Genomic DNA, 20,296 nt, shown 5'->3' with positions numbered 1-20,296 from the left:
TGGCTGACGCAAAAGAATCCAGGCAGCAACTTAGGCCTGATCACTCACCTAATCACCTACATACATAAATAATATGGTGAGCTAGAGCCTAGTGAATAACAACAGAGTAAAGAATTTATGAATGATATCCAAACAGTTTCAAAATCAGAGTTCATATCAAACCAGATTCAAATTCATAAACGTAACCAGTGGTCATGAGTAGTTATGTGGTACATCCATTAGCCTTCATATCATCTTGGTCCAGGGACCCATATGCATAGTTGGTACCAACGACCCCAAAGGTCCATATCTGGTTCACAAGTAGCCATGGTATTATTTTTCCCAAGCAAGGGCCATGTATAAACCACGGTATTGTTTTTCCCAAGTAAGGGCCATATGATCATAAGGCACAATATTGTTTCCCATGGGCGAGGGCCATATAAACATATGCCACGGTATTATTTTCCCTGGGCGAGGGCCATATAAACTAAGGTTGCCACAATACATTTCACAAATTTGGACAATCATTCACTATTCATAACATAGCATTTCATAATACAGTTCATTTCTTATCATTCTGAAAATACGTATAAGCAAACATAGCTTTTCAGAGTTGTTACTCACAAATAGCTTCGGTAGCAAAATGGACAGAGCAAATAGATCGGATAGTCTATGGCGCGTGACCTACACAAACATATAGTGGATACACACTGAAACACTTGCTTGGAAAATACTTGACTCATTACTTTTCTATCTTGGTGTGTTTCTAATCTTTATCCTCATTATTATGTCATAATTAGGGCTTAGGAATATATAAGATGTAATGAGGATGCAAAAATGTAAGTTGAAACACTTAGTCAAATTTTCAAAAATAGGGTAGTCCGTTCGAGTGCAACTTCGGTCGCTTGAGTGAGCTGCAAAATCTTCAAAAGTACTGGTTGCATGATTTTTACGCTCGGTAGACGCTCGACGATCGCTCGAGCCAAAGACAGGGTCTTCGCTCAAGTGCAACTTCAATTGCTTGAGCGATCTGTAAAACTTTGTAAACTTCTGGAAGCAGGAATCTCAGGCTTGAGCTTAGACTTCTTCGTTCGAGCAGAAGCACAAAACAAAGAGTGGTTGCTTTAGCGCAACTTCTGTCGCTCGACCGGAGATGCAGAATTCTGGAATTTCCATATTACACTTCCAGCTTCAAAACTCAAATTCAAACCAACAAAACACATCATTTTGGGCCCAAACTTGAGGAAACATATGTAAACTCATAGAACTTCATGATTTGAAAGCCCTTTCTCAAAATCAAATCCCAAAAGCATGACAATTATGTAAAACCAAACTTGAAACTTTCAAACCATAGCATGCATGAATTGTTATGAACTCAAACCTTCCAAAACATGATCAATTGAGGTCCAAAGGTAAGAAATGTTATGAATTCTTAAAACCATGCTAGAATTACCACATGCATTAGAGAAATCTTTGAAAACAACTTCAAAACTCCATGAAATGCACATGCATGCATGAATTGATTCTCAATGCCATTCTTTAGCTCAATTCTCATGTTAATTCACCTATCTCACTTGATTCCATGCATTAACCAACTAAATTACAAAACTAAAGGCTAGAATTCTTACCTAAGGTTCTCAATTCTTTAAGGTTTAGAGATAATCTTAGCAATTCTCCAAGTCCTTTAGCAATTTCCTTCCAAACCTCAAGCTTGATCTCAATTCTCTTAGTCTCTCACTCTCTCTCACGTTTGTTGCCTCAAAGATGAAGAAATGAGAGTGTAAAGTGTATTCTAGAGATCACTTGTGCCGTATATAGGCTTGATTAATGAGACTTAATTAAGCTTGGCTTAAACTAATCAAATTGGCATTAATTATCCTAATTAATTCGTTCTGAATCGAAATTTCAATTAATCCTACCATCAAATTTTGAAAATTTTAAATAACACGTAAACCAAGTCAATTTCACATTCTATGGTCGATAAGCCCTTCAATTCGCATAATAAAACAGAAACATGGACAGATATTTTTACAATAGACATATATAACTCAAATAATGTAATATACATGCAATTAATTCAGAATTTTTTCTTAATTACTGATTAGGTACTCTTAATCATGGATTAGTGGCTAATCATAGTTCGGGGTTGTTACAGTCTTCCCCCCTTAAAAAGTTTGGTCCTCTAATCTTGAATTACCTTTGTTTTGGAAGAATATCGGGTCCAAATGGAACAAATCAGGGTATCTCTTTATCATGTCCTCTTTCGTTTCCCATGTTGCATATATCCCTCTATGATTTTGCCAATCTACTTTCACCAATGGAATTTCTTTATTCCTCAATCTTTTGATTTGACGATTCACAATTTGAATTGACCTCTCTTCATATGTATAGTCATCCTTCAGAAGCACATGTGTTGGTTCAATCACATGTAGTAGATCTCTCAAATAATCCCGAAGCATTGCAATATGAAAGAGATTATGCATTTGCACCATGATTGGAGGTAAAGACACTCGATACATTACCGTATTGATTTTCTCAAGAATTTCATACGACCTAATGTACCTCGGTGCCAACTTGACCTTTACACCAAACTATGTTTGGCCTTTCATCAAAGTTACTTTGATGAATACGTGATCCCAGACTTCATATTCTCTGTCTCTTCTTTGGACATCCGCATAACTCTTTTGGCGGCTTTGTGCAGTTTTCAAACGGTGCTGAATTAGTTTCACCTTCTTAGTTGTTTCTTGCACAAGTTCTAGTCCCAACAACGGTCTATCGCCTACTTCAGCCTAACAAATTAGAGACCGGCACTTCCTACTATATAAAGCTTCATAAGGAGCCATTTCAATACTTGAGTAATAACTACTATTGAACATAAACTCGGCCAGAGGCAAATAAGCTTCCCAATTCCCTTGGAAATCTAACACACACATTTTGAGCATATCTTCCAAGGTTTGAATGGTTCATTCGGATTGGCTGTCTGTCTGTGAGTGATAACCACTGCTCAATCTTAACTAAGTTCCCAAAGCTTGATGTAGGCTCTGCCAAAATCATGAAGTGAACTTAGGATCTCTATCAGATACAATAGATATTGGCACACTGTGTAATCTCACAATCTCATTCACATAAATGTTAGCCTATTTATCTGCATTATAAAAAATTTTGGCAGGTAAGAAATGTACGGATTTAGTCAAACGATCAACACTTACCTAGATAAAGTCCATACATCGAGAGAAGCGAGGCAACCCAACAATAAAGTCTATCGTAATGTACTCTCATTTCCATTCCGATATTGGATAGGCTGAAGTAATCCAGCGAGTCATTGATGTTCAACTTTAACTTGTTGGCAATGCAAACATCTAGCCACAAAATCAGCAATGCTTTTCTTCATTACAGGCTACCAGAAATTCTATTTCAAGTCACGGTACATCTTTGTGTTCCCTGAATGCATAGCAAATTTAAAGTTGTGAGCTTCAGTCATAACCCATTTTCTTAAGTCAGAACAATCCGGTACACAAAGTCTACCTTGGAATTTCAGCACATCATTTTCAATCACAAATCCCGGCCTTAGTTTTGAGTCAATTTCATCCACAATCTTCTGCAAAAATTCATCCTGCAATTGCTTTTCTTTAATTTCTTCAAGTATAGTAGGTTGTGTAGAAATGATGGCTAGAACTCCACCTTGTTCACGCAAAACAATTTCAATCACATTCTTCTCCAAGTCACCTAACAACTCTTTCTGACCGATGAGCAAACATGACAAATTCTCAATCGACTTTCTACTCAATGCATCTGCAACGATATTTGCCTGTCCTGGATGATACAAAATTTGCAAGTCATAATCTTTTATCAACTCAAGCCATCGCCTTTGTCTCATGTTTAATTCCTTTTGAGTAAAGAAATATTTGAGGCTTTTATGATCAGTGTACACTTCACAAGTCACATCGTACAAATAGTGTCGCCAAATTTTCAAAGCAAATACCACAACTGCTAATTCAAGGTCATGAGTTAGGTAGTTCTTTTCATGAGGGCGAAGTTGCTGAGAAACATAGGCAATTACCTTTTCGTTTTGCATTAGCACACATCCCAAGCCCTTGTATGAAGCGTCACTGTAAATCTGAAACCTATCAATACCATTTGGCAAAGTCAAAATTGGTGCAGTAACCAATCTAGTCCTCAGTTCTTGAAAAGCTGACTTCCATTGATCATTCCAATCAAATGGTACATTTTTCTATGTCAACTGTGTTAACGGCATAGCAAGTTTTGAGAAATCTTTCACAAATCTGCGATACTAACCTGCAAACCCCTGAAAGCTTCTAATTTCTGACACACTAGTTGGTCTTGGCCAGTCTACAATAACTTCAATTTTCTATGGGTCCACTGATATGCCATCTTTATTGATCACATGTCCCAAAAAATGTCACACAATCAAGCCAAAATTCACATTTAGAGAGTTTTGCATACAATTTCTTTTCTCTCAGAATCTGTAGCACTGTTCTTAAATGATTTCATGCTCTTCCTTTCTTTTAGAATAAATCAATATATCATCAATAAATATCACAACAAATTCATCCAGAAATTGTTTAAACACTCGATTCATTAGGTCCATGAAGGTGGCTGGTGCATTCGTTACTCCAAATAGCATTACTAGGAATTCATTATGTTCGTATCTAGTTCGAAAAACAGTTTTCTCTACATCTTCTGTCTTAACTTTCAACTGATGGTACCCAAATCCAAGATCTATCTTTGAAAACACTTGGGCTTCTTGAAGTTGGTCAAACAAATCATTTATTCAGGGCAATGGTTATTTATTCTTGACAGTTACTCTGTTAAATTCTCGGTAATCTATACATAACCTCAAGGACCCATCTTTCTTTTTAACAAACAAAACTAGAGCACCTCAAAGTGAAGTATTCGGATGGATAAATTTCTTGTTTGACAGTTCTTGAAGTTGGACTATCAATTCTTTCAGTTTTGAGGTTGACATTCTATAAGGGATTTTTTAAATTGGTTGTGTCCCAGGCACTACTTCAATGGTAAATTCAATTTCTCTGTTAATCAAATCACTGGGTAGTTCTTTTGGAAACACATTAGGAAATTCATCAACTATAGGAATAGCTTCCACATTAGGACTATGAGAAGTCACGTTTAAAACACTGCACAAATAACCCTGACATCCCTTTCTAAGCAATTTGACAACTTTCAAAGCAGAAATCATATATGGAGGTGGAACTATCCCATTCCTAGCAAACACAAATTCAGATAAACCAGGTGGTCAAAAGATAATAGATTTATTCACACAATCAATAGTTTCATAGTACTTAATCAACCAATCCATACCCAATATGTAATCAAAATGAGCAATGTCCAATGGCAGCAAATCGACATATAATAGTACGTCCCCAATCATGATGTCACACGTAGGATATACATAAGCATACATCATAGAAACCCCAGAAGGTGTAGATACAGATAACAAATAATTCATAGGTTCTAGTGGTCTGGTCAATTTTCAAGAAAAAGCATGTGACACGAATGAATGTGTAGAACCAGAATCTATCAGCACATATGCATTTTGAGCACAAATAGGGAGTATACCTAACACCATCGATTAAGTCTTCTGTACATCGCCAGGAACAAGCACAAAAATTCTACCTTGGCTCAAGGGTTCTCTCCTAGCATTAGTTCTTACATTTGGTCTTGGGGCAGAAACGGATCTGGCTGAACTTGTCGCAAGACGGTTGGCATTTTCAGCTGTGAGTGGGCAATCTTTCATCATGTGGCCAATCTCGCCACACCGGAAGCAAGCACCAGAAGAACGATAACAAACTCCCTTATGTTTTCTTCCACATTCTGAACAAACAGGTGTAGAACTACTACTCTAACTTAAGCTGCTAGTAGATACCGTGTTCTACTTTTTGTTTATCATAAATAAGCGGCCCTTTTTGAACTTGTACCCGGTTCTCTTGCCCTTCCATTTAGTTATTGGAGCTTTTGTTTGTTTCATTGCAGCCAAGTTGGCTTAATCCATTAGAGCTCTATCAAGTACATCCACATATTTGGGCAGTTTTAAGACACCTACCCGATCAAACACATCTAGATCCAGTCCCCTTTCAAATTTTTGAGCTTTCTTATAATTTGTATCTACCATGTGTGGGGCAAAACAGGCTAATTCAGTGAACTTGGCCTCATACTCGGTGACTAACATATTGCCTTGTTTGAGTTCTTAGAATTCAGACACTTTTCGATCTCTGAAACATTGAGGGAAGTATTTTTTGTAGAAGATCTCTTTGAATTGATTCCAAGTCAAAGTCCCACTGCTTTCACAGACAATCATCCACCAGGGTCGGGCATCGTCCTTTAAGGTGTAGGTGGCCAACAAAACTTTTTGAGTCTCGGTACATGGGAAGACTTTAAATAACTTTTCAGTTTCTAGCATCCACGTTTTAGCCTTTAACGATTCAATTCCACCTAAGAAAGTCGGTGGCTTCATCTTATTGAATTTTTGAGTCAGGCTAATGATGTTATTGTTTACCAGTTCTGCTTAGACCGAAGGGGGCGGAGGAGGTAAAGGTTGTTGTCTTTGTTATTACATCATTGCTTCTGTCAAAGCTTTAAGCGCTCGTTCCATTCGGTTCATTCTAGCCTCGGAAGATTCGACAGTACCATCACTTCTTGGATTTTCCATTTGTTATAGCTAAACAAAGCACTAATAAACACAAGCAAATAATTACTTTTCATGGTGTTCGATTTTAGTTCAATGTATATTGGTTCAGATATGTTTACTTGATATCACAAACTCACACATGCAAATGTAATGTCCATATAGCTCATATGGACTCGTGTGTGCGGTATAACTCGTACTCTGATACCACTTTGTCATGACCTAAACCCGTCCCTATAAGTTTAGCGTCATAACCGGCCAGTAATCCTTGGATTACCAAAGGACTCTGAATAGATTAACACATAATAAGGGGCTACAGAAGTAGATATATGAAACATACATAGTCCATTGAGCTGTATTGACATACATGAGACTGAAATTTAAAACTCAATATACATATCAGTGACGCTATATATATATATATAGTCTGACGTCACAAAACCTACATAATACATCCTACAAAAACAACTTGTTCAGTCAAATAAAAGAGAACAAAAAAACTCAAAACTGGATAACAAAACACGACCACATCAAACGAGAACCTCCTCGGGAGGCATAGCTGCTCGTTGACACAAAAGAATCCAGGCAGCAGCTTAGGCCTGATCACACACCTGATCAGTTACATGCATAAATAATATGGTGAGCTGGAGCCTAGTGAATAACAACACAGTAAAGGATTTATAAATGATATCCAAACAGTTTCAAAATCAGAGTTCATATCAAACCAGATTCAAATTCATATACGTAACCAGTGGTCATGAGTAGTTATATGTGGTACATCCATTAACCTGCATATCATCTTGGTCTTGGGACCCATATGCATAGTCGGCACTGACGGCCCCAAAGGTCCATATCTTGTACATAAGTAGCGATGGTATTGTTTTCCCCATGCAAGTGCCATGTATAAATCATGGTATTGTTTTCCCCAAGTAAGGGCCATATGATCATAAGCCACGGTATTGTTTTCCCTGGGCGAGGGCCATATAAACATATGCCACGGTATTGTTTCTCCCGAGTGAGGGCCATATAAACTAAAGATGCCAGAATACATTTCACAAAATTGGACATTCATTCACTATTCATAACATAGCATTTCATAATACAGTTCATATCTTATCATTCTGAAAATACTTATAAGCAAACATAGCTTTACAGAGTTGTTACTCACAGATAGCTCTGATAGCAAAATAGACAGAGCAGACAGATCGGATAGCCTATGGCGCGTGACCTGCACAAATACATAGCGGATACACACTGAAACACTTGCTTGTAAAATACTTAACTCATTCTTTTTCTATCTTGGTGTGTTTCTAATATTTATCTTCATTATTATGTCTTAATTAGGGCTTAGGAATGTCTAAGATGCAATGAGGATGTCAAAATGTAAGTTGAAACACTTAGTCAAATTTTCAAAAACAGGGCAGTCTGCTTGAGCATAACTTCGAGTTTGCAAAAGTACTGGTTGTATGATTTTTATGCTTGATGGACGCTCGACCGCTGCTCGAGCCAAAGAAAGGGTCTTCGCTCGAGCGTAACTTCGGTCGCTCAAGCGGTTTGTAAAATTTTGTAAACTTCTGGGAGCAGGAATCTTACACTCGAGCTTAGACTTCTTCACTTAAGCAGAAGCAGAAAACAAAAAGTGGTTGCTCGAGCATAACTTCTGTCACTCGAGCGAAGATGCAGAATTCTGAAATTTCCAAATTACACTCCCAACTTCAAAACTCAAATTCAAACCAACAAAACACATCCTTTTGAGCCTAAACTTGAGGAAACAAATGTAAGCTCATAGAACTTCATGATTTGAAAGCCATTTCGCAAAATCAAAGCCCCAAAACATGCCAATTATGCAAAACCAAACTTGAAACTTTCAAACCATAGCATGCATGAATTGTTATGAACTCAAACCTTCCAAAACATGAGCAATTGAGGTCCAAAGGTAAGAAATGTTATGAATTCTTAAAGCCGTACTAGAATTACCACATGCATTAGAGAAATCTTTGAAAACAACTTCAAAACTCCATCAAATGCACATGCGCATGAATTGATTCTCAATTCCATTCTTTACCTCAATTCTCATGTTAATTCACCTGTCTAACTTGGTTCTATACATTAACCAACTAAATTACAAAACTAAGGCTAGAATTCTTACCTAAGGTTCTCAATTCTTTAAGGTTTAGAGATAATCTTGAGCAATTCTCTAAGTCCTCTAGCAATTTCTTTCCAAACATCAAGCTTGATCTCAATTCTCTTAGTCTCTCACTCTCTCTCGCGTTTGTTGCCTCAAAGATGAAGAAATGAGAGTGTAAAATGTATTCTAGAGATCACTTGTGCCTTATATAGGCTTGATTAATGAGACTTAATCAAGCTTGGCTTAAACTAATCAAATTGGCATTAATTATCCTAATTAATTCGTTCCAAATCAAATTTTAATTAATCCTACCATAAGATTCTAAAAATTCTAGAAATTCTAAATAATATGTAAACCAAGTCAATTTCACATTCTGTGGTCGATATGGCCTTTAATTCGCATAATGAAACAGAAACACAGACAGATATTTCTACAACAGATAGATATAACTCAAATAATGTAACACACATGCAATTAATTCATAATTTATTCTTACTTACTGATTAGGTACTCTTAATCATGAATTAGTGGCTAATCACAGTTCGGGGTTGTTACAAAAAAGAATTAGCAAATTATGCATGATTATTGATAAAAAAGAAAATTAATTTCCAGAATTTCTTTAAATTTTTCTACAATTTTCAGAATTGTATTTTTCATTTACTATAATTTTTAGAATTAAATTATATATAAACATGTAAAAATATCCAAAGAAAATTCAAAATAAATTAATTCTAATAACAGTGGCCCAAAACATATTACATAGAAAAATCGACCATGCTACGTAGCTCGAAATCGCGGCTCGACACCAAAATGACGTTGTTTTGGTGTCGAATTTTTTTTTTTTTTTCTTTCTTTCTTCCCTGGTTTTGTTACAGAACGAAGAAGAAGAAGGGAGGAGAAGAGAAGGGAGGAGGAGGAGGGAGGGGAGGAGGAGGAGGAGGGAGGGGAGGGGGCCATAAAAACCGGTTGGAGGAGGAGGGGAGGCTGGGCAGATGACGGTGGTGCTGCGACGTCGGCGGGACTGGGCAGACGACCGGGGCTGGGCGAGGCGACGGTCTGCTGCGACGATCGGCGACGACCCACGACGACGAGCCCTCTCCTCTCTCTTTCTCCCTCTCTCCTCCTCTTCCCTCTCTTTCTCCCCTCTTCTTCTATTTTCGAGCCGTTTCGAGCTCGACCCTTTCGAGCTACGAGACATTTTTGTAGAAAAATATAATAGGTAGTCAGCTACACCCATGCACCCTGCGTGTACTACACGCCTTGGGAATCATGATTATACATGATTACGCATTGCTGCTATTGGTCTACGCGCATAACAGGCGCGCACACACATCCACAGCGCCATATGGCACACGTGCTTTGCGTACTGTTGTCATTAGACGCAAGCAATGGGAGTCGCACCGCAAGCTATGCCACACCGAGCCATGTCGTGCTAGTCGAGCTGCGTTGCTTCAGTTGCCGTGTTCTATTGACCTCAGCCTTCGACTTTCCAGAATCTCTATTTTTCCCAAAATTTCTCAAAAACGACAATTTTGAGCCAAAAGCCTTTGAAAAGCCATAACTTTTTTAATATAACTCCAATTAAAGCCCATTTTATATAGATGGAAAGCTTACAAAGAGTATTTTCATAATATTTGAATTTAAGTCATAGAAAATGAAATTTTTTATATTATTTTTTTAAATAAAAAAATTTGCTCTAATGGAGTTTTCAAAAATTAGGATTTTCCCAAAAACCTTTTCAATATGCCATTATATTCGACAATATTGAAACAAATAATATTCAATTAAATGTGAATAAATTTAATCTATGGCATGCAAATCATATGAGGCGAAAACAAGTAATACAGCTCTGATACCAATGAAGGAAAATAACACAGGTAATCATATTACCTCAAGTGGAAACAGTTTTGATTGGATGCTTGAATTTTGAGTCTCGTTTGGAAAATCATCCGCCAATTGAGAAGCTACTAGAGTTTTTCGACGTTGTATCCACACTCCAAATTCCTAGGTTCTACAATTGTGACATAAGAGGGAAGAACAGAGAGATAAAAATATTTTGTAGAGGTTTTTCGAGTAAACTCTTACACCAATAATACGTATTATTATTTTCTCTATATCAGATATATAGAGAATCTCGGCTCATAGAGGTGGAGTTTCAGTCTCCCACAACAATTCAAACACCTCTTTAGATAATTCTCTTAATTATTTTATATTATAAATCATGTGAATTATCTACAATCCATGTGGACGCTCCATAGGTTATTGGTTGGGTTAAATTCGACCCAATTTGCAACATACGTAATGAGGACTTTTACATAATTTTATACTAGCCTATCACCCGTGCTATGCACGGAATAATTATAGATATTTATATTTGTTTTAGATTTTTTAATATATAAATTATGTTTTTTAAGATTTTTTATAAAAATAATTTAACAATCTTATCACTAACCATAGTGTATGAGAGAAGTTGAAATAGGTACTGCAATAACTATGCATGGATTGTATCTATAGTTATTTGTATGAGGGGATTTAAATGTTGATTAAAGAATTTTGATCAAATCAATAAATGTAGGTATATGGAAAGACATGTGGATTGAAAAAAGTTAATAAATGCTAATTAGGAGATTTTGACCAAATCAATAAATGGTAAGGTTTTTTTTTTTTTTTTAAATCAAAAAATCAGGAAATTAGGATTGACATATTGAAGCTCCCACAATGCTTGGGGTTAAAAACCCCCTTTTGCTTAATATATAGTATAGATAGATATTTAATCTCAACAAACTAATATTATTATACTACTATACAAATAAATACATTTCATCTTACATTTCCAACTAGGCTCGTAATGAGTGGGTCTTCAATCAATCTGAAGTAGACCCGGTGCAAGTCATCCGACAGGCTTCTCTTCTCTAGAGGGAGAGCTGCTCGATGGCCGTCGTGGCAGATGCTTTTCCTGTAAATGTTAATTTAGCGGACCAGGTTAGCACCAGATGGATTCCTCCTCCTTACGGTTTGTTAAAAGTGAATTGTGATGCTAGCTTTGCCTTCAAAGGCCAGAAGACTTCCCTGGCAGAGGTTTTGCGGGATTGGAAAGGTCAACTTATTGATGGTGTTGTCTCCACAGTACACATCTCTTTAGTCGCTCAAGGCGAAGCCCGCGCTATTCGGCTAGCGTGTATGTTTCTCCAGGCTCTTGGACTTTCAAATGTCCATGTGGAAAGTGATTGCAAATCAGTCATTGAACTCTGTGTCTCTGAACTGGTTCCTCCTTGGGAGTGCCTTGCATTTTTATATGATATTCGGTCCATAGGCCAAGCTTCCTCTTTGTCCTTCTCCTAGGTGCCGAGAGCAGCTAATACTGTGGTCCATTGGCTTGCCTCCTCAAAGTTGCGGGATGCTCTCCCTTTAGATTGGATTAGGAATCCTCCTCTGTCTTTAAGGAACTTGTTTTTGGCGGATTCTCTTGTTGTTTGAGAGTTTCTCGAGTTCAAAAAGCTGCGTTGGTACTCCTCCTCATGCTTAAGCTGTTTTCTGTTTTATGGATGTATCTGTGGCTTGTCTGGTTTTAATATATCATGAGTTCAAAAAAAAAAAAAAAAAAAAATCTTACATTTCCAACTTAATACTTCCTCACTAGCAATTCCCTCTTTCAATCTCAACATCCTAATAATCATATACAACATAATCTGATAAAGACATAGGGCCTTAAAATCTAGCCTCTCCCTATTCAATCCAACTATACTAATAATCATATCCAATCTAATCCGATAAACACACGTGAGACATTTGGTAACCAAAGTCAATCGTAGAACTCCATCTAATTTTTTGTTTATTTGTTTGTTTGTTTCTTTCTTCCGTGGCCATTTATTTAATTATATATAATTATGTCATAATGTTAATGTTTAATCAAACTCCGGTAAATTTAAGTTATTAGGTGCACCATTGTCAAATAAATTATATATAGTTAATTTATTTTACTCTTTAGATGTTTTTAGATTCACGAATAAATTACTGTGATCGTATAGAGGTATACAATTCCTATTCAATGGACTAGGTCCATAAGACCCAGAAGGAGTTTATAATAATTAATAAAGAATAATATAACTCACTTAAGCATAACCCTCAAATAAATACTACATCTTAGAGATCATTTCTTCCTAAAGTACTAATCTAATTAATGGGTAAGCACGAGTTGTGTGGAACCCGTTATAGCTTACAAAAATTGACTTAGATCAACTACTTTTGAAGTATTTAGAGCATTTTGATCGCAAAAATGATAAAATGGTAAATACGTATTCAAACTAAAATTATCCATTGACTTTGCAGTGACTAACGATGAAATTTGGGGAAATTTCTCGATTTACGCACCATTTGGACAAGTTTACTCTTTTTTTTTTTTTTTAAATTATTATACTTCTGTTCAAAAAATTTCAATGGATTTTACAAATGTTTCGAGTTTTTAGTACATAGTTTTTGTTTCGTTTAAATTTTCAAAAATTATTTTTAAACAGATATTTTTATTTGTCTATACTATTTTTTTTCCATATTGTAGTTAAATTTTTTTGCTATGCATCTAAAAAATTAAAAGAAAATTAACTTAATATGAAAAAAAAATCACTACAAAACAAACAAAACCCTGAACAATAATGCACACATATTTTTAGTCGAATTTTTTCAATATCATATTCAATTTATTTTACATTTTTGATATATTTAAATTCACAAATAAATTACTTTTATCATATTGAGGTTTACCGTTCCTATTCATTGGACTAGTTCATATGGCCAAGGAGTTTATAATAATTATTTTATGGAATATTTTGACTTTTCATAAAAAAATGTACAAAATAAATAAATAAATTAGAGAAATGATGTAATTTAAATAAGTCAATAATTCAATAAACTAATTTTTTTTTTTTTTGTAATTGTCAAAATTAGCTTTTGATCAACGACTTCTGAAGTATTTGGAGCACTTTGATAAGTAAAAAAAAAATGACAAAAATGGTAAATACTTGTTCAAACCAAAATTATCCATTGACTTTGCAGTGACCATGAAATTTGGCAAAATTTCTCCATTTAGAAGGCCATTTGAACAAGTTTACTAAATTTTTTTTATAAAAAAGTTAGGGTAATAATGCAAATGGTCTCTATAATTTACATAATGTGTTAATTTGGTCTATATTGTTTCAATTTATTCAATTTTGCCCCTTAATTTAATAGATTGTGTCATTTTAGTCTAATAAATAATGGTTGTTAAGTTTGGTGGATGGAAAGTCTACATGATGTGTTAATTTGGTCCCTATAGTTTACACAATGTGTCAATTTGGCCCCTGGTGTTTTAATCTGTTCAATTTTAATAGGGGCCAAATTGACAGTTGTGTAAACTAAAGGAATCAAATTGACACATAGTTTGACTTTCTGTCCACCAAACTTAGCAATCATTATTTATTATCCTAAAATGACATAATCCGTTAAATTAAGGAACAAAATTGACCAAATTGAAACAATATAAACCAAATTGACACATTGTATAAACTATATGGACTATTTGTATAATTTACTCAAAAAATTATTATATTTGTGTTCAAAATTTTCCAATTTCAATGGATTTTACAAATGTTTCGAGTTTTTAGTACATAGTTTTTGTTTCATTTAAATTTTCAAAAATTATTTTTAAACAGATATTTTTATTTGTCTTTACTATTTTTTTAATTTTTTTTTCCATATTGTAGTTAAATTTTTTTGCTATGCATCAAAAAAATTAAAAGAAAATTAACTAATTATGAAAAAAAATCACTACAAAACAAACAAAAACCTGAACAATAATGCACACATATTTTTAGTCAAATTTTTTCAATATCATATTCAATTTATTTTACATTTTAGATATTTTAAATTCACAAATAAATTACTTTTATCATATCAAAAATGCTTTATACCCCCACTGGGGGTCGACCCCTAATGAGGTGGAGGCCCATGATTGGGAGGAAAAAAACTGTTTTTTTTTTTTTTTTTTTTTTTTTTTTTTCTTTTCGGTTGGCAGCCAGTGGAGGCGCGCTACCTCACTGAGGGTATAAGGCACGACTGTTATCATATCGAGGTTTACCGTTCCTATTCACTGGACTAGGTCATAAATATTTTGACTTTTCATAAAAAAATGTACAAAATAAATAAATAAATTAGAGAAATGATGTAATTTAAATAAGGCAATAAATTAATAAAATAATTTTTTTTTTCTAATTGTCAAAATTAGCTTTTGATCAACGACTTCTGAAGTATTTGGAGCACTTTGATAAAAAAAAAAAATGACAAAAATGGTAAATACTTGTTCAAACCAAAATTATCCATTGACTTTGCAGTAATCATGAAATTTGGCAAAATTTCTCCATTTAGAAGCCATTTGAACAAGTTTACTAATTTTTTTTTATAAAAAAGTTAGGGTAATTATGCAAATGGTCTCTATAATTTACATAATGTGTTAATTTGGTCTATGTTGTTTCAATTTACTCGATTTGCCTCTTAATTTAATAGGTTGTGTCATTTTAGTATAATAAATAACGGTTGTTAAGTTTGGTGGATGGAAAGTCTACATCATGTGTTAATTTGGTCCCTGTAGTTTATACAATGTGTCAAATTGGCCCCTGGTGTTTTAATCTGCTCGATTTTAACAGGGGCCAAATTGACACTTGTGTAAACTACAAGAATCAAATTGACACATAGTTTGACTTTCTGTCCACCAAACTTAACAACCATTATTTATTAGACTAAAATGACATAATCCGTTAAATTAAGGAACAAAATTGACCAAATTGAAAAAATATAAACCAAATTGACACATTGTGTAAACTATATGGACTATTTGTATAATTTACCCAAAAAATTATTATATTTGTGTTCAAAATTTTCCAATTTCAATGCATTTTGCAAATGTTTGAAGTTTCTAGATAGACTTTGTTTGGTTTGAATTTTCAGAAATTATTTTTAAACGGGCTTTTATTTGTCTTTACTGATTTTTTTTTAATTTTTTTGCATATTTCAGTTAAAAGTTTTTGCTTTATAAATATATTAAAATTAGATGCATCTAAAAAATTAAAAAATTAACTAAATATGAAAAAAATTACTAAAAAATAAACAAAAATCAGAACAAAAAAGCACAAATTTTTAGTCGAATTTTTATTTATTTTTTGGGAAGTTTTTTTAATATGATAATCAATTTATTTTACTCTTTAAATGTATTTAGATTTACAAATAAATTACTGTGGTCATATAAATTCCTATTCAATGGACTAGGTCCATGAGACCAAGAAGGAGTTTATTATAATTAATAAAGAATAATGTAAGGCACTTAAGTATAACGCTCAAATAAATACTACATTTTAGAGATCATTTCTTCACAAAGTAGTAATCTAATTAATGCATAAGCATGAGTTGTGTGGAACCCGTCGTAGCTTACAAAAATTGACTTTAGTAGGACAACAGTTGATTTATTGATTTTATAAATTAATTAAAAAAAAATATGTACAAAAATAGAGAAGTAGTGTAACCTAAATAAGCCAACAAGTAGGAATGGCAACGGGGCGGGGCGGGGCCAGGGATCACACTTCCCGTTCCCGATCTCCGATGGTCGAATTTTCCCCGGCCCTGGCCCCGATTCCCGACGGAAATCCTATCACTGCCCCCACCCCCGCTCCTAACGGGGATCGGGTTTCCCCCCCGACCCCGAGCATTCCCCGGCTAAAAAAAAAAAATAAAAATTTCAGATGCCTCACACACACAGATCTGAAACAAAAAATAATATGTTTTATCATCATCAACAAATACAGATTTAAACTTAAAAAAAAAAAAATTAATCGCATATCAGATCACTCACACACACAGATCAGATCACACACACACACACAGAGACAAATCTAACACAGACAGATCTGAGCGACGCCGTCGGTGGGTTCGGTGGTGGTGACAGAGATCGAGATCGAGAGTGGCTGGCGGTGGCTGTGGGTTCGGTGGTGGTGGCAGAGAGACAGACGTTGTGCGGCGGTGGTGGTGATGTCGCCATCGGTGAAAGAGAGGGGAAGTCGGGGCCAGTGGTGGTGCTGACGTCGCCGTCGGTGACCGCGAGAGAGAGAGTTGACAGAGAGCGAGATGAACGAGAGAGCGGGAGAGAGTTGAGATGAGAGTGAGGGAGAGAGAGATGAACGAGAGAGTTGAGTTGAGATGAGAGTGAGGGAGAGAGTTGGTTTATTATTATATATATATAAATATATAAATATAAGGGGTATACAAGTAATTTCACTTCGGGAAAATTCGGGGATGGGACCGGGGACGGGGCGGGGCCGGGGATCAAACACTGATTACCGTCCCCGGCCCGTGACAGATCGGGGATTGATTTTCAAATACTGTCACCTCCCCGTCGGAGGTATTTTTCGGGAAAAAACCGCTTAAATCGGGTTCGGGATCGGGGATCCCCGTCGGGCCGGTTTCAAATTGCCATTCCTACCAACAAGTTAATAAACTTATTTTTTTTTTTTTTTTATAATTGCCAAAATATGCCTTAGATCAAGTGGTTCTGAAGTATTTAGAGCACTTTGATCACAAAAATGACAAAATGATAAATACATGCTCAAACCAAAATTATACATTGACTCTGCAGTGAGTAACAGATTAAATTTGGGAAAATTTCTCAATTTAGGCGCCATTTGGACAGGTTTACTATTTTTTTATTTTATTTTTAAAAAAAATTATACTTCTCTTCAAAATTTTCCAATTTCAATGTTTCAAGTTTCTAGTACATGGGTTTCATTTGGTTTAAATTTTCAGAAATTATTTTTAAATGAGTTTTTATTTGTCTTCACTGAATTTGTTTTCTTCATATTTTAGTAAAAAAATTTTGCTTTATAAATATATCAAGATTAGATGCATCTAAAAAACTATACAAAAAATAAAATAAAAAGAAACTAAATAAGAAAAACTCACTAAAAAATAAATGAAAATCTGAACAAAAAAGAATAGATTTTTATTCGAATTTCCATTTATTTTTTGGAAATATTTGTAATATTATAATTAATTTATTTTACTCTTTAAATATATTTAGATTCACAAATAAATTACTTTATCATATAGAGGTTTACAGTTCCTATTCAATGGACTAGGTCCATAAGACCAAGAAGGAGTTGACAATTATTAATAAAGAATAATACAACCCACTTAAATATAACCCTCAAATAAATACTACATCTTAGAGATCATTTCTTCATAAAGTACTAATCTAATTAGTCGGCAAGCATGAGTTGTGTGGAACCAGTCATATTTGGAGCATTACGATCACAAAAATTGACAACATGGTAAATACATGTTCAAACCAAAATTATACATTGACTTTGCAGTGACTTACGATGAAAGTTGGGAAAATTTCTCAATTTAGGCGCCATTTGAACAAGTTTACTATTTTTTTTTTTTTTTTTGTTAAATTATTATACTTCTGTTATAAATTTTCCAATTTCAATGCATTTTGCTTATGCTTCAAGTTTCTAGTACACAGGTTTTGTCTGGTTTAAATTTTTAGAAATTATTTTGAAACTGGTTTTTATTTTTATCCGTACCGATATATATATATATATATATTTCATGCTTTAGTCAAACAATTTTTCTTTATAAATATATCAAGATCTGATGCATCGAGAAAACTAAAAAAATTAACTAAATATGAAAAAAAAAAATCATTAAGAAATAAATAAAAATCTAAACAAAAATGCACACAGATTTTTATTTGAATTTTCCTTTATTTTTTGGGAATTTTTTTATATTGTAGTAAATGTTTTTACTTCTTTGAAGCATCTAGATTAGGTGTAACCAAAAAGTATTAAAAAAATTAATTAAAATATGAAAAAAATATTGGGTGATGCACCAATAAATTCTAAATTAATAACTTATACACTATTTAGTCCTAAAAGTTTTCTTATAAACTGAAAGGTCCCATTATAGGGAAATTAACCATAGAGGGCATATACATCAAATATCATCATCGTCAAAACAACGTCATCATCATCAAAACAACATCAAATATCACAACATCATTATCAAAACAACATCAAATATCATCATCAAAACAACATCAAACATGACAATATCATTATCAAAACAACATCAAACATCATCATCAAAACAACATCAAACATCACAACATCATCATCAAACATCATTATTAAAACAACATCAAACATCACAACATCATCATCAAACATCATCATCATCATCATCAAATATCATCACATCATCAACAACACAACATCAAACTAAAAAAATATGCATCAAACATTAACATATACATTATACATCACTAAACAAACAACCAATTCTGAAGGATAATGGGTCGCCATTGATGGTCAATGTGTAGGCATTCTAGACCTTCAAAGCAAAAAAGCAATCTGAAAAAGAAAAAAAAAATTGGGTAATTTTCGAACATCAAACATCATCAAAACAGATCAACATTAACAAAGCATCATCAACACAGTGATGTTCTTCCCTCAAATCGGATCGAATATGGGATCTGTGATGTTCTTCAACACATTGATGTTCTTGAATGTCGAATCTGTGATGTTCTTCAACACAGTGATGTTCTTGAATGTTCTTCAATATCGGATGTGTGATATTCGATCAAAATCATCAACACAGTGATGTTCTTCCCTCAAATTCCTCAAATCGAAGAAGAACATCAGACCGACTGAATGTGGCGTCGATGACGTTGAAACCACCGCCGAGTCCCATGGAGATTGCGCCGACGGCGACCTCGGTGAAGCCGGCGGTGAGGATGATGGAGAAGGAAGCGTTGGCACCGGAGAGACCGGAGGCGAGAGCGAAGGGGACGGTGAAGCCGTCAGAGACGCCGATGATGATGTCGCGGACAATCTCGCTCGCCGTGAAGTGCTTCTCGGTGTGTTGCGTCAGAAGCAACTTCTCTGATTCTGCGGTCCGATGATTTTCCGCCATTGAATCGATTGCACCAATTGAAGATGAACAAACACAAATTTCCAAAGCCTTTTTTATTTTATTATTATTATTATTATTATTATTATTATTATTATTATTATTTTAAACTTTTTTATGCGAGAGTCTGGAAGAGTTTTTGGTTTTTGGAATGAGGAAGATGAGGGAGGAGTCTGAAGCAAGGGAAATCTTGCCGATGATGTGAGAAGTGGGAGATCGGACGTCGTGGAAGTTAGGGTTCTTCTTTGGTAGTCCCGGATGTTGTTTGATAATGATGTTGTGATGTTGTTTTGATGATAATGTTTGATGTTGTTTACCAAAATTAAATGGGACTAAATGGTGTATAAGAAAATTTTTAGGACTAAATGGTTCAACTTTTCAGAAAATAGGATTTATGAGTAAATTTTCCAAAAATATATTCACTAAACAAAAATGACAATTCATTTAAAAATAATTTTTAAAAAATCAAACCAATTGTTTAGAAAAAATTTGCCTTTCTTTGTTCGTGTCGAGCTAGATACTAATTGAACTTCTCTTTT

General features: G+C 34.5%; 1 protein-coding gene across 1 annotated transcript; it reads right to left on the bottom strand.

Annotated features, from left to right (window-relative positions):
• Positions 1 to 19,235: 19,235 nt before the first annotated feature.
• LOC145799699 (uncharacterized) lies at positions 19,236 to 19,760 on the bottom strand. The gene is made up of 2 exons (XM_082889325.1): positions 19,444 to 19,760; positions 19,236 to 19,362 (listed from the first exon to the last, which is right to left on the bottom strand). The coding sequence occupies exons 1-2, from the start codon at positions 19,758 to 19,760 to the stop codon at positions 19,236 to 19,238; spliced, it is 444 nt and encodes a 147-aa protein (XP_082745451.1).
• Positions 19,761 to 20,296: the final 536 nt, after the last annotated feature.

This window comes from Camellia sinensis, chromosome 9 (assembly GCF_055761805.1).
Source record: "Camellia sinensis isolate YWXY chromosome 9, ASM5576180v1, whole genome shotgun sequence".
Classification (NCBI taxonomy): Eukaryota; Viridiplantae; Streptophyta; class Magnoliopsida; order Ericales; family Theaceae; genus Camellia; species Camellia sinensis.
The sequence above is the reverse complement of the archived record's forward strand: the minus strand, read 5'-3'. Positions and strand labels throughout refer to the sequence as shown.

What these genes read in the sequence shown, in the direction of transcription:
- LOC145799699 (XM_082889325.1), bottom strand. Translation starts at nt 19,760, where the DNA reads ATGGCGGAAAATCATCGGACCGCAGAATCAGAGAAGTTGCTTCTGACG. An exon ending in TTTGAGGGAAGAACATCACT is followed by an intron (nt 19,363 to 19,443) that starts GTGTTGATGATT and finishes AGAACATCACAG; the next exon opens with ATTCGACATTCAAGAACATC.